Source organism: Haemaphysalis longicornis, unplaced genomic scaffold (genome assembly GCF_048455015.1).
Source record: "Haemaphysalis longicornis isolate Haplotype H1 unplaced genomic scaffold, Haemaphysalis longicornis Haplotype H1 scaffold_9, whole genome shotgun sequence".
NCBI classification, from domain to species: domain Eukaryota; kingdom Metazoa; phylum Arthropoda; class Arachnida; order Ixodida; family Ixodidae; genus Haemaphysalis; species Haemaphysalis longicornis.
The window spans coordinates 67,145,040-67,160,437 of NW_027526460.1; the positions used below are offsets into that span (position 1 = coordinate 67,145,040).

At 42.5% G+C, this 15,398-nt stretch overlaps 1 protein-coding gene across 1 annotated transcript in view; it reads right to left on the reverse strand.

The window, feature by feature from the left end:
- Nucleotides 1–14,359, reverse strand: part of LOC144151759 (uncharacterized) — a 47,853-nt gene extending 33,494 nt beyond the window's left edge. The window contains exons 1-4 of the mRNA XM_077682893.1: nucleotides 14,156–14,359; nucleotides 7,086–7,237; nucleotides 4,680–4,762; nucleotides 112–192 (exon numbers count right to left, since the gene is read on the reverse strand). Of these exons, the coding sequence (XP_077539019.1) occupies nucleotides 112–192; nucleotides 4,680–4,762; nucleotides 7,086–7,237; nucleotides 14,156–14,239 (400 nt within the window). The 5' untranslated portion in view covers nucleotides 14,240–14,359. The remainder of the gene's footprint in view (nucleotides 1–111; nucleotides 193–4,679; nucleotides 4,763–7,085; nucleotides 7,238–14,155) is intronic.
- Nucleotides 14,360–15,398: the final 1,039 nt, after the last annotated feature.

The following is a 15,398-nucleotide window of genomic DNA, read 5'->3' on the forward strand; positions in this document are numbered from 1 at the left end:
AAATGTTTATGTTCAGAAAAAAATTACCAAATTGGTTAGTAATGTTTGTTTTACATTTGGTAATGTCTTGTTAGATAAGCATCTGATCGTGACAATGAATGATCATCTTACCGTATTGTTTCACTTGAAAAACTGAACAGAATTCTCCATCGTTCCAGTACATAAGCGTGTACCTCTTTCCGTTCCCTAGTTCTGGACAAAAAAAGAGTTTAAAAGCGGGTTCGCTGGGCGAGCAAACGAGTTTTGTCAACATTTGACAAGACCAAAAATACATACAGGCGTCAGCTACAATACTTTTACACAAATATGTCACACAAGTATTATTGTCATCATCGTCATCATCAACAACAACAACAGTAACCATGACATAATCGCAAAATCAGCCTGGTTATTTACTAACTTCACCTTCCACTTCGCATTGTGCATTTTACTGCTGAGCACTGCTTCGCTCTCTTTCCTCCCGGAAATAAATTTTATTTACCGCACTACCCTGTCTATATTCCAAGTCATGGGGCGTTAAGCAGCTGCTGCCTTTTATTCTGTCTGAATGCACTTATAAATACACTCGTTGATGTTGATGTGGTCTTATGGTTGAACAAGTATTAGAGTTCATCAATTTTCAGGACGTGCATTTTGAATTGGCATTCGTGTACAAAAAAAAATATTGTGTCCTTTTTTGGCAATTTTTTTAATCTTGATCGTGTTACCAATTGTGACATTGAAATAAACAGCCTATTAAAGGGACACTGAAGTGAATTTGTCAAGCTCCCGTTTTTGCTTGCACTGCGTAGACTGGCTCAAATTAGCACACTTTTCATCGTTTATCCGGTTGACAAAACGGTAATTATTTTACAAAGCGCGAAAGAAGAAAAACTACCATGCGCGGTTTGCGGCGGCCGCACCAACTAAGGCTGTGACGTTGAGAGGAGGGGCGCCGTGATTGGACGATGCCCAAGGTTAGCAATCACACAAGTTTCGGTTTCGGTTTCGGTTCTGTAAAACATAACCAATGGCTTTGTTGGATGGGCATTCTCAATATCTCAGTAATCATCGTACCGCGCTTCTGCCATGTTGTCGGCTGTAAAATGCACAAGATAAGCCTCCCAGGACAGCTTGTAGTCGTAGCATTCACTAGCCGAGACCTACGCAGTGCATGAACGCCCTCCGCGTACCCGCAGACGCCCAAACGTCATGCGCTTTTCCCCCATATTTGGAGCTTGCCTCCCTCATGCCTGTATCGTAAAAAGCGTGTTCGCACCAGGCCAAGGGTCTGTTCATTCTGGCCTGTGCCCACTGCCTGCAAGCTGTCGGTGCTTATGGCAACAGCACGCCAACGAGAACTCGCTAGCGCGCCAGTGCCAGCCTGCGCGCGTTTTGTGAACTAGTTCGTGTAGCCATGAACGTTGCGGCCCCAAAAAAGGTGAACTCAATATAGAAAACATCGGCGGAAAAAAAAAAGTTAACTTACAAAAAAAAAGCACGTACCCGCGGGGATTCGAACTCGTGACTCGCAAAACATTTGCGGTGCATTCCTAGCGCCCCAAACTGCTAAGCCACGGAGCTGGACGCTAATGCCTTGCTAATATAGGGTATATATTGTACAACCGGTTTACACTTTTATTTAGTTTTGGCATTTCAAGCCGCTTAGGTGACTATTTGTTGTACTGCGATCGTGCAGTAAGCGTCGCCCGAGTTTCCACAGTAGCTCACGTCTAGCAATTGCATTTCGTAGACGGAAAAGCGTTCGCAGATGCGTAGTCGTGCTGCTGACCACTGTGCTTGTTCGCCCAGCGCAAAAAAGTGCTTCCCGCGCCCTAGTTTTACGCTGTACGGTAAAAATATCAGTTGATTTTATTTGCTTACTACCTACATTGACTTCGCTGACTCTTCTCCCGCCTTCAAGAGGCCTTATATTTTCCTACTGGCGTACCAGTCAGCGAAGCGTCGCATGTGAAGCGCTTGTGTGAAGCGACCTTGACTTGGAGCTAGATACAGTGTACAAACAAACCAAGTAAAGAAAGGCACATTCTTCCATTCACAAACGTGTCCTGGCTTCGTTTCAACTAAGCGAACGAATTGCGACCAAGCAATTTTTTTTTACCTCCTTGATTGCGACGACCCGCCGGCGGCCGGCGGACGAAACGCTGGGCCGACTGACTCTGTCGGCCGGGGAGCCGTGCAGTAACGCAGCCGTGGCGCAGCCAATTGCCAGCTCATCCCCTCCTGACGTCACACGAAAACGCCACAGAAAATGGGCGAGCGTAAAGAGAGGAGGACAGCGTTTTCGAATTAGTTTTTCTACTAAATAAAATCGCGTAAACGCGCCTAGAGTGGTCGAAACATGGCCTGGGGACTCCGGACTACAATTTGCGCTAGTAATCCCGCAATGTTTACATATCACTTCAGTGTCCCTTTAAAAATTGTATTGAATATTACTTTGTATATAAATTTGGCGGTTTTTTCCTTTAGCTAAAAAAGTTAGATATTTCAACAAAAGTATGCGGCTATTCCATTTACTGTTGTAACACATTCAGTTACAAGAAATCGCCACGGGAGAGCACCAATTCGTAAATGCTTTATGTTGTTCGCTATATATAAATCTGCTTTTTTTGTAATAAAAACAATTGGTTTGCTTTCTTTTGGCCTTATTTAAACAATGATCTCAAAACAGAACAATTACCGGTAAATGTCAGTCAAAATTGCGCAACAATAATGAATCAGCGAAGTGCAATGTATAACAGCAGTAGACCAGTCTTTACAAACGCTTTTCAATCACTCCAATAAGCTGTGTTTACAGATTCGATTCGAGTAGTCGATAGAATACGTAATTGAGCAATCCTCGACAAGTGCTATGTGGGAAACAAACATTATATTTTTTAGCAAAATACCCATGATCCCATACTGCTTGATGACATGCTGTTACTTGCAGCAAAAGAAAAGCAATACAAGTAATGCTGCGAATCACATAATCCTAAATGAGTTTATTGTACTGGAATAATAATCAATGTGCGCATGTCGTTCAGGGCGAATAAATTGAGAAATTTCATCGGAAAAAACCATAGGACCCTCCTTCTCCTACAGCCCCCACAAATAAGGACAGGGGTTATTTCGGCCTTTCTCAAAACAGAACTTGCCTTGTTTTTACATATAATACTTCACAAAGCGAGTAAAATCGGGGAAAGAATTTGTACTTTTTAAGATAAGAAACATAAAACTGCAGTGAAAAAAATTGCTCTAACCGTTACAAGGAGCTAAACAGTTATGCTGCACCAGATACGTATCCGTAGGGGGAGATATATGCGAATCGAAAAAGGTCGAGATAATATTAACTAGCTTTTCACAGTTACGCAGTTTACAAGTATAAAAGTGTGTCTTGATAAACTTTTTGTGGGCGTTCGAGTGGCCCACGTGCGTAACTCTCAACTACGCGTGTCACGCAACTGACCATTCAAAACGACCCAAGGAAAAGCTTTATTTTGCGGTTGGAGTGTTTGAAAGATTAGTTTGTTTCTGCTGAGTAAAAATGGACACCCTCTTTTTTAAGGATAGTTAAAACGCGAAACGTTCGCTCATATAACCCGCGTCCAAGTTCTGGATCCAAACATCTTCCACCGTGTCGGATGGCGTAATCGGATTTACATCAGCGCCTTAACGTCAGGGAACCAGGTTTGAATCCGATCATTGGAAGCGTTTCTTTTCTGGAGGCGCTTGGTGTGTCTGTGAAAATCAATTCTGTAAGTTGGCTTTCTCTCAAGTTATTTCGAGCGTAAGGATTTGACTTTTGGAACTTGGCTTTCTTGCAGTGTGGTTTGAGCGTACGATTTGAATTTTGGACTTGGACTTTGGGCTTTCGACCAGAGAAAGCCGTCTCACCTTTCAACCGTCTATCACTTTCCCGACGACCATTACCATCGTCAGAGAAATTTGCATTTCCTGCAGTACATTTTGGTGCAATGTCGCCTTCAGTGAGGCATAGAAAACTTCGCCTAATTTTTATACTGACGTTCAGCGGAATGCGAGCTGTATAAAAATGCCAACATAACAATTACCTAAAAAAGGCCATGCCATTGAATGATATTGTCCCATATTCATTACGTGCACTTTTTAAATTGCTGCAGAGCTTGTGCTACGTACACCCATAATATATATAGCTAAGACTCCTTGCAAAATTGAAATCGAACATCGGGGTGAGTATTGTGTACAATGTTTCTTCCCGCAACCGAACATTAGTGGTATCACTTATAAGGTAATACTGCAGGACAGTTTGATCGAGCCACGCAGCTCTAATAACTTCTTGGAGCGTGGTTTACACTATACGTTTTACAATGACTGTTTTAGAAGTTCTTGTTGTTCAGCTCTGATAAATCAATTGGGCTCCATACAACCATACAGGGAATTTGTGAGATTGTTATTCCTTGTTACATTTCTTGCATAATACGAATGAGAAGCTTACAAAGTAGGTGGCTGTTGTGTCACGAGAAACGCAGAAATTAGAGTTCTTTTTTTTTCAATCAGCATAATTACCAATTTAGTAGGGGTTGTGATAAAACCGAACATATTGCCAATGTACCCTTTTACATCAGCAAGGATGATTTCTGGAATTTCTGCTGGCAAAGGATATTTTGCGTGCACCTATGCTCAGTGCCACATCCTTGCAGTATACTTATAAATTCGCTTACTTGGGTCTTTGTACGTTGTCAGCGTGGGACCAACCCCACGGCTTGCTGGTGGGGCAAGAATTCCATAGAGACGATCCTTGTGACTGCAAAGAATGTCGACAAATTGAGTGCCAGTCATCAGGTGAAAAGTTTGAGAGGAAGGGACCACCTCATAATGTACCCATGAACAATCTCCCTAGATGGTGTACCAAAGTTTAATATATAATGATATAAGCCTATTGCTCATATCCTTATGCGAACGCGAATAGGGCGCTCGACGATATCATATAAATATCAAATATCCTCAATAGAGCCATTTGCAGCGATAGATGTATATTGCGGTGCTTCCACTATCTCCATTCTTTATTTCCTTATATCAGACTCCCTCCCCGCAAAGCCAGATTATAACATGAATCCGTTGTGGCCGTCTCCAAGTTACAGGACTCCACTGCGAGAACTTATCCAAACCAGCTCAATCTTAGGGACATATTTCGAAAAGCAGATTGTCCGTGTTGTCACGTGAACGGATGGTGGGGTAGTCTTAACCAGCTCAGAGATGGACGCAGGAAAGCCGTTGACGTGTTTTGCAAAACGCACATTTAACGCATACTCGAAAACCCCCAACGCAAAGCACTCAATAATTAAACTACACACAAGTTATGAATACTCAAACCTCCAACACTCCCAAAACACAATTCAACTCAAAACCCAAAAATGTCTACAATAAAGTCCTACACCATTAGTTCATATCCACTCACTACATCGTCCTAGTTAATGACTTTCCCTCAACAACTCCCTAGTTGTGTCCTTTACGACTGCGTCCCTACTGGACTGGCCTACCCCGGTCGTCGGCGCTGACGTGTCGCACTCTTGCGTAGCCGCGACTCGGTGGTAGCCGTTCTCGTTTCGCTTCGGTGCCGGCGTTCCATGCGCGCGATCACTCCTCGGATGGCGTGGGCTCCGCGCGTCCCGACTGGTTTCTTCGGTGGCTACCCCTTGGTAGCCGCTCCCGCTGGAGGTCCCAGGTAGGCTTGGCGCGAACGTAGCCTTTCGGGGTGCTTTTTAGACCGTAAATCCTCATGTTTTTCAGGGGTAAATATAGTCATTTAGTTTTTGTGTTGGCTTACTAATGTAACACTGTCAGCTAATGGCTACTCATGAAAGACGCTTGCTGGGCGACTGTGAGTGTACGTGATGGTGCTCACGTGTGTGGCGATGCTGTGTACTGGATCCGCTGGTACGATCGTTAGCGAGGGTTTCTTTTACCTCCCTATGTAGTTTTGTAGTCAAAAAAGGTTCTTTAAGGAGGGCATTTGTGAGGTGGAAAGGTCGGTGCGACGACGACGACGGCGAAGACGGCGTCGCGAAAACATGCACTCATAGGGCTCGTGGTGCGAATGCGGGCTGCAGGAATTGCCCTCTGTGTGGTTGCGTGGAGGTTGCGTGTGGTGGGCCAATGGTTAGTGGCCACAAGGAAGGAGCTGCTTAGGCCAGGCTGGAACGGGGGAGAACGCCTGAAGGAGGAGACGAAGCAGGTTCGATGAACGTGACGTCCAAGTGAAAGAGTCGAAGCTCTCCCGGGTTTTGGGACCTGAGCTCGAGAAGGGTCTACCTGGCCCCTCGGCACCATGAGGCTAAGGCGTGACTCCTGACTCGTGGAAGCGTGGAACGTTGGCGTGCTCCGCCCTTTGACGACCTGCTGCCTGCTGTCCGTCGTCGAACGGCAGTGGCAGGATTCCCCCCCTGCCCGCTGCTACAGGGCGTCCGATCGTAAGTGGGGACCGAGCAGACCATTGTCAATAAGGGCCACGGTGCGTCTTCCTCGTCGACGTTCTGGCATGCTCGACGATTCCAGCGTAGTCTCGCGACGCCTCGCCTCGCATCGTCAGCAGAACCCACGACGCCGTGTGGACAACGCCTTATTGCTCTGAACTTTTGGTGGGAACTTTCTTTTGTGTTTGCTTGAGAAGTGGTATATCGCTCTGTTATGCATATATATTTAACGGGAATCTTAGGTGTGAACTGCTTTCGCGTGTAATCATTTGTAGTTTGATGAGTATTGTGTTCTCTTAAGACTACATGTTTGTTCCTTCTCCAAGCACCCTTCTCTAGCTATTGGCACAGGTACAAGGTCCAGTCACCACTGAATACTTAAAAAGAACCTGTGTGGGTATTCCCTTGCACAGGTATAATGGATTTGCAAATAAATGGCAACGGGAAGCGACGTGCTTTACTTTCTGAGATAATGAAGATGTGAAATAGTTGCTAACAGGTGACATGGGAAGTACATCTTTAAGTACGCAGTACAGTAAAGCTGATGAAAGATTGGTAAAGATCATATATAAGGAGTATTAGGCAACTCTACGTATACAGGGAGATGTGGAGACGTTTTTCTATACAAAAATGAACCTTACAAAGGGTACTTACTCATAGCCACGCAGTCGGTAGTACCGTATAAAGTTGTACGTACTTCGCGTCAATGATTTTTTAATATACCTGACGCATAGCACTTGTTTTTGATGTATCATAGCTGGGTAACTTTGAACGTACAGCCATATTGCCTCTTTCGTACTCAAAGACTGCAAAAGAAATGATTATGACTTGAGTTTTCTGGGGACCATTCACAACAGCTTTTTCCGCAATGACAGTTTGTGGAACCACGTACATCAGGTAGAGGTGTTATGGTTCTGCAAAATTTTATTGAGGGAAAATTATGCAATATCATTACCAAAATTCCAATACTTCGCAAACGTTTTACGAGTTTTAAGGAAGTTGTTGTAATGTAGTACAAAGCCAACACATGAAAAACAAAAAAAGGAAAAGCACAGGGTGGGGGCTGACTAACAACTGTATTTTGGTTAAAAGGACAAAACAATGAGATATGCGCGGGCGCTCGCACCCACTGAAGTCAACAAATTGAACCTAAATGAGAACGAGACTAAACAATATCGAAACCATGCTCGTGGCTAGGTGGAATTTAAAAGCATTTTGTCCACTATTTGGAGCATCTGTTTGCCTTTTAACTGATCAAAATCAGCTGCTTAAAACACATCTGATAATGTGCACTATTTACGCACATTTTGCCTCCAAAATGACACTCATATTTTTTTGAATTGCAATTAATATAAATGGAAACATTGCAGGATTATTGGGAATATATAATTCTCCATTTCAGAATTCCTACAGTACCCTAAAGGGCCTGTTATTTTTATATGCAATTTTATCTACGCCTGAATATTGTACATGCATTTTATATTTTTTTTACGTATTGTAATAACAATGTTTTGCTCTAAATTCCACCATATTTTGCTCTACAACACCGACATGTTTTTAAAGATCGAATTAGGTTTGGCAAAGAAAATAAGCAATACAGACTCCCATAAAATTAGAACAAATTTGCTTTAAATGTTGAACAACGAAAAGCGCATGAAAGGTAACGTGAAATCATTCAGTTTCTATCGCCCCTTATATTTGGGGGTGATTGCAGCTTGTAAACAACAATATATTATTTCATAATTGGCACGGCTGTCAGTTGTACTTTATTTTTAACCAGTTAAAAAAAGTCGATGGTATGCTTGTATCTTGACACTTGTAATAAAGGAGCTACTTTCAGGACTTACTTTTCAACACGTCAGAAATTATCAATACGGCCTCACTGTAACTACTCGCCACATGCCGGGCCTTTTTAAGCACTGCCTTCCGAAATCATTCGTGAGACCTTGGGAAGAAACGCCGCTCAAGGGTAGGGACAGTTGATTTATTTAAAAGAATTAACTCACACTGATGTTTCGACTCTACAGAATTATTGCCTGCTCTCCGTACATAACCACAAGTGGAGAGAGTATGGTTTCAGAACCGCCTGTCATTCATGTACAAGCAAAACTGTCCAAAACAAACGAAATGACCTTTCGCAGTTGAGACGACTCCAGCATTTCGCCGGAATTCCTTTACGTGTTAGAATTAGTTTCCTTACCATGAATTCTAAACGTTAAAAAATTGCCGTCTGCTGTCAAATATATGTCCATCACCAGCCGGTGTACTGTTTCAGATAACGGCTGCAACGCTTGCCTAATCAAACCAATCCTTAAACAATTTATATTTGTTCACCGTGACCTGTAAACGTTAAAGATAACCGCGTGCTGTCAAATACAAGGCCATCACCATTAGGTGTACCGTTTAAGAGAACGCCTGCAACGCTTGCCTAATCAAAGAACTCCTGAAACAGTCTATATTTGTTCACCGTGAATTGCAAACGTTAAATATTACCGCCTGCTGTGAAATACATGGCCAGCACTAGTGGGTGTGCGGTTTAACAGAACGCCTGCAACGCTAGCCTATTGAAACAAATCCTGACACAGTATATGTTTGTTCACCGTGAATTGTAAACTTTAAAAATTACAGCCTGCTGTAAATTAAACTGCCATCAACAATAGGTGTACGGTTTAAGAGAACGCCTGCAACGCTTGCCTAATCAAACAAATCCTGAAATAGCCAATATTTGTTCCCCGTGTATTGTGAACGTTAAATATTACCGCCTTCTGTCAAATACATGGCCATCACCAATAGGAGTACGGTTTAAGAGAACACCTAAAATGTTTGCGTAATCAAACAAATCCTGAAACAGTCTATAGTTATTCACCGTGAATTGGAAACGTTAAATATTACCGCCTGCTGTCAAATACATTGCCATCACTAGTAGGTGTACGATTTAAGAGAACGCCTGCCACGCTTGCCTAATCAAACAACTCCTGAAACTGTCTATATTTGTTCACTGTGAATTGCAAACCTTAAATATTACCGCCTTCTGTCAAATACATGGCCATCACCAGTAGGTGTACGGTTTAAAAGAACGCCTGCAACGCTTGCCTAATCAAACCTATCCTGAAATAGTCTATATTTTTCACGTAAACGTTAAATATTACCGCCTGCTGTCAAATACATAGCCATCACCAGTAGGTGTACGGTTTAGGAGAACGCCTGCAACGCTTGCCTAATCAAGCAACTCCTGAAACAGTCTATATTAGTTCACCGTGAAGTGTAAACAATAAATATTACCGCGTGCTGTGAAATCATGGCCAGCACTAGAGTGTACGGTTTAAAAGAACGCCTGCAACGCTTGCCTAATCAAACAAATCTGATAGGGTCTATATTTGTTCACCCTGAATTGTAAAGGGTAGTAATTACCGAATGCTTTCAAGTATATGGCCATCACCAGTAGGTGTACGGTTTAAGAAAACGCCTGCAACGCTTGCCTGATCAAACGAATCCTGAAACAATATTTACAGAAAAAAACCTCTAGACGACTCAATCGCTACGGGTTGTTTATTTACATTTTAAAATTCTGCATTTTTATGTGCAGTCCTGAATACTGCAAAATTTCTTCTGTGTTCTGAACACGAGGGTGTCTATGGGAGTGAAACGTACATCCCCATTTTTGCCCGCATAAATAAAACTCCCGTAATCCCGGTTTCCTTCAGTAAATGGAGGAGGAAAAGATTCGACATTAAGGATTTCTTGCGGGACAGAATGCCAGAACACAGATCCTTGGTGACATCTAATACTCCTCAATACAACACGTCAGTCCTGGAACGACGCAAGGGGAAGTACTATACCACAGCCTTGATAGGCCACAGGCCTTGATCGGCCATATTTACTAAAGCCTTGGTAGAATTTCCAATTACTTACTCGACTTCTCCAACATCAAGTACGAGCATCTCTTCGAATTATTGAACCGTCTGAATTACCAAGGTTTCAGCTGTGTCAAAGAGTACAAATTTCGAAGGGTGGCAGACCTAGTTTACACATATGCAAAACACGTTGACTTAGACTGTACACCGCAAACGTGGGAGCTCATCTTAGTACGGGAAGGTCACATAGACTAAGCACACAACATCACAATCTGTCTTTGCAGGAGACCTGTCAATCCTACCCCGTAAATCGAAATTTTGGCAATGACTCACAAAGCGAATACTAAAAATTGCGGCGTTGGTTACAATATTGCACGGCACAGGTTGCTCAAATGCTACGCAGGAGGGCAAACCAGGGCCTTGTGCTCAGAGAGCAAGACATGGTTCGTTTATTTCGTCCTTGTGTTCAGCACCCTCCGCATTCCTTCTTATGTGTTTTTCAAGGCATCGGAGCGAAAACGCTTTTTGCATTTCTAGGAAAAGCCCGTAAGCCCTTGCGCTCACCACAAGCACCTCAATGGTTTGCATTACGCCCTTGACACTGCACAATGCTGTCATGATTTCGAGGTGCACCTAAAAAGGCAGAAAGTGAGACTTCGGTGAAACATTCCAGGAAGGAAACAGTACAATCTTTGATGCGTCGCACCTTACACCACAGACGGTGGGGTAAACGTCTGCCTTACTTAAGAGCCCGAATTGTGGTACGACCAATTCCCTGAAATTTGTGGCCCGCTATCATAAGGAAAGGCGCAAGCAAGAGCAACTGCACTGAAAAACCAGTATGGAGGCCAAGCAACGCCATCTAAACAGAAGCAGCGGAGCATGCCCAGTACAGAGTAAGACTCATGATCGTCACCCAGGGAGCAGCTGAAATTACACGTCTGGCTCTACACTCATCAAACACCCCGCAGGCGTAAGAGATGGCCTTTGCCCATGCCACGACATAGGTGAAGTAAATATTTTTGAGTATCCAAAAGCGTACCGAGCTTTCAGTGTCGGTAGAATTTTAAAGCAAGCTCTCAGGGCTCTTCTTCAACGACTCCCTCCGAAGAACGCCATCATCATATAAACTCTTGCTCAGTCTACTCTTCGCAGGAAAGAGACGGTACCCACATTGGCCCAAGAACAAGCCCACTGGACACCACAGGAAGAGTGTGAGCATACGTGGCAACCACTCCCAGTCGACGCAGATCTTACCCAACACTATCCACTGACACGACAACTACAACCCCTAATCAGATAACACCAGAAAAGAACAAGAGATACTCCTTAGACAACTTCAAACAATTACCGACGCCCAACACGCCTACATGGTTTACTAGTCTACTTCAGTCTACCCGGTTCTCTCCAATTCCTGCACCTATCTATACAATCAAATTAATTTCCTGACTTTACCCACCTAATGTCAATTCCCGTAGTTAAAGCAATGATATAGAGGGTCAATGTAGAAGCTCTATGCCTGTGCCTCTTAACGTTGAAAGTTTATTTTTTTGCTACGGTACTGTTCGCAAGCTAAGTTCACATTGAATTCCATATCTGTTTACAAGGAATTTTACCCAAAACATGTTATAACCTATTTTCCTGAAATGCAAATTTTACATAAATACCAATATCGAACATATGCAGGCCTTCTCCGACATGGTTAAGGAAATATGACCAGGTGAAACCGAAATTTTTATTTGCGTATTAGCCAGTTCTGCAGTACATACGGGATTATAACAATCAGTTTCATAACAAAAAAATGAAACAATTTTTTAAAAATAAATTGAACTGAAAACTTTGCGATGTAAAATTCCAGTTGCGGCGTTACTTCCTTCTGGTACTACCGCGTAGCTGACCAGCAACCCGGAGTGCCACTGTGCATCTGTTTTGGTGTAAAAACCATAAGATCACTTGACTGTTGATATGAAGGCTACATTACAACCCGGCACTAGAAGGGCACACCCTTTGGTAGCAAAGAAGTGCTTCTAGTAACAGAAGAGGACTTTCTTGGGTGCTTTAAGGTAAGTAATATCGCCTTGATGAAATGATCGCCTGCTGACCTCTCACAGATCGAGTGAGAACACCACATAACGATATCTGCCATTGTTCCGTGCCTTATCCCTGGATGTAAGAGGTCACGGCAGCTATTCAATGCGCGCAAACCAAACATCAAAGCCTGCTTGAGCGAAATACTTCGCTCGAATATCTCAGGCGTACGCAGAGTTTCTTGTTTCTTTGGCTTACTTTCGCACTGAAGAAACAAACAACTGCAATGCGCTGCCTTTTTTCCCGAGATAGAACTTATAGGACACGATATTCACAAAACAATAGCTCCCGAGGTGTTAGCCGCTGGAACACATTGTAAAAAGTTGTTCCAGTATTTAGGCGTTTGTCCGTCATCTCTGGAATTTGATTTTAGCCCCAAAATTTGATAATCGTCGAGAATGGACTTCAACTAACAACTTTTGGGAAGCGTTTTCGGTACCCTTGTGTGAAACAACTTTTGGTGAACCACACGGCTGGGCTGTCTCATAGTTTTGTTACACGAGTTATGATAACGGCTGATTACACAGAGATACATGCACAATCCCTTCAAGCAATACTTTAGTAAACGTGGTACTCAGTTGAAGAAAACTGCAGCCGTCTGGCAAAACGTACAGCGTTCTCGTCAGCGCACATCAGGTTAGTGTTACAACAGGTAGCAATCGAGGCCTGTCTTCCAAAATTAAGTGTGCCATAGGAATCCACAAAATTTTACGCCCTTAACGTATAAAAAACCAAGAAATATTTGGGGTCACGTGTCACATTTTTCAAACATTTTTAAACTAAAAAACTGCATAAATGTATAACTTAGAACAATTGACAAATCTCCCCTTCTGTGGAAAAAATCACTTTTGCTGATATTTTTGGCCCTGCAAAAATCACTATAGGCGCACTGTTCTTCTCATGGCGACATTTTGCCTGTACCCTGAAGATCCCAGCCCACCCAAGAATTTATGATTTTAAAATTGCGGAAGCCTCCGTAACTAAGAAACACATGAAAACAACATTATACCGAGGTTCCACACTATGATCTGGGAAACGCAGCCAGTACAAGTGATTCAAACATTTTGCGGATGACTTATCATGGCTATTGTAACAGCAGCATCCATCCTAGCCGTCAACGTATTGGGAAAAATTGTGGTTTCAGCGACAAATTTAGAATATTTATTAGAGGTATCAATTACATGTCTTATTACGGGTACTCAAACAGCTGCCGCATTACAAGTAATTCCTCGACTGTTACTCATTTCCCTCGTGTTAAGAGTGTTGGTTAGAAAAATGAGCATTCATTAAGGGAGTTTTTTTTGTTTTCAATTTATGGCGATTATACAAGTTTTTGGTTAGGGAGTTTGCAGAAGGTAGCAAATAAGTAGGTTTCGGCGACTGTATCAGAACAATAAAGACTTATCTCAAAAACGTTGCTCCGAATTGAATTATTTTGCACTTGATAAGGGGCAAAAAAGTGTGATAAGCGTCACATTTGCCATATTGTGGAGAGATGCCGATGTACTGCATGTATATTTACTTCATTTATGTTTTAATATTCACATAAAATATTTGAGTGGCAGCAAAACGTATAATAAAGTCGTAAACCATAGTAATAATTGGCATTCATTAGCCAGTATCTAGTTTGGAGTCCGTGAGTTCCAGTTGATATTTTGGTGCTTGCATCTCATTTGTTTATGCCAGTAAGCTTGTGTCACGCAGCAAAATCTAATGTCGTTCATTTGGAAAAAACCGTCTTCACTAGCGGTTGTTCAGTCTTTGAAAAAACAGAAAACTTACCCTAATAAGGTCCTTGAACGATGGCGGTGCGACACTAAGCCCAAACGAAAGACCAAGTACAGACAAAAGTATGGCGCACCGCATTTCAAAAGTATCGCATAAAGCTTTGTGGTTGATAACTCCGCTCAAAGGCTGCCCCTATGCGCAATCTTTAGTAGAACCATCAAGTTCGCCCTTATGGCTGCTCCTTCAGGCATTGTTTGAATTTTGATATTGTGCGGACCGGGTGCTTGCAAAGCTACCTCATTGTTCCTTGCTCTCTTTCTGAGCAAACGGCAGCAACCCTAAATATACATGCCTACGCCACCTGTTTTTATGTAGTATGAAAACAATACTCCCAACCTGGGTAACCTCACCCCTATGGAAAAGGAGGGAATATTTCGCGAAAGGCGTTGAATTTTTTATGGCGTTCCTACAGTTCTGGAAGGCTATTGTAAGCTAATAGTAAAAACTTGGTATTGAAAATCACTGGCTTTACAAACAAAAACAAATACACAGTTGACAACGCCAAATATACAACCACCGGATTCAAGGAAAAGCCGTATAAGTTTAACTTTCCTTACTTTTTCATTACGCATATCTAAAAATGACATATTCCTTCAAATATCTGTGCGGCCCGAACAACCCAGGGCGGAAACCTAGTTATTTCTAAGACATTCTAGGCCAGAATAGTGTTACTCTTTAATATGTGCGAAAGAACACGAAAACCTCTCGCGATGCTTATTCGGGTAATATAAATGATTTTTGAATACCTAAGCGCGTGATGGCGATTGAACTTTTTATTTACGAGATATTACATTGCGACCCACAATTTCATGCTTTGTAGAGGTACACTCTAAACACTTCTCATTTGATGGGCTGTGAGAGAATATAAAAATATAAAAATGCAATATTACATACCGCCCATAGCGCGACATAAAGTGAAGAAGGCGAAAACGAAAAGAAATTTATTGGTGGTTTTATTTTCCAAATGAGCACCTAAAGCCCCTCATAAACTCGTTCCACTCTTTATTCTTTGTAACAAAACAAACGTATGCACTTAAAAGCCCGAAATAAAATAAATAAAATGTTTCGAGATGTTTCATGCTGTGCTGATCAGTGCGAACTTAATACCAATCTTACTAATATAGTTGAATGGTGCAAGAACTGGGGTATGGTGTTGAACGCCGACAAAACACTGTATCTTCGCATAACACGAAAGAAAGTTCCCTACGACTACCAATACACACTAGGAACATCGCCA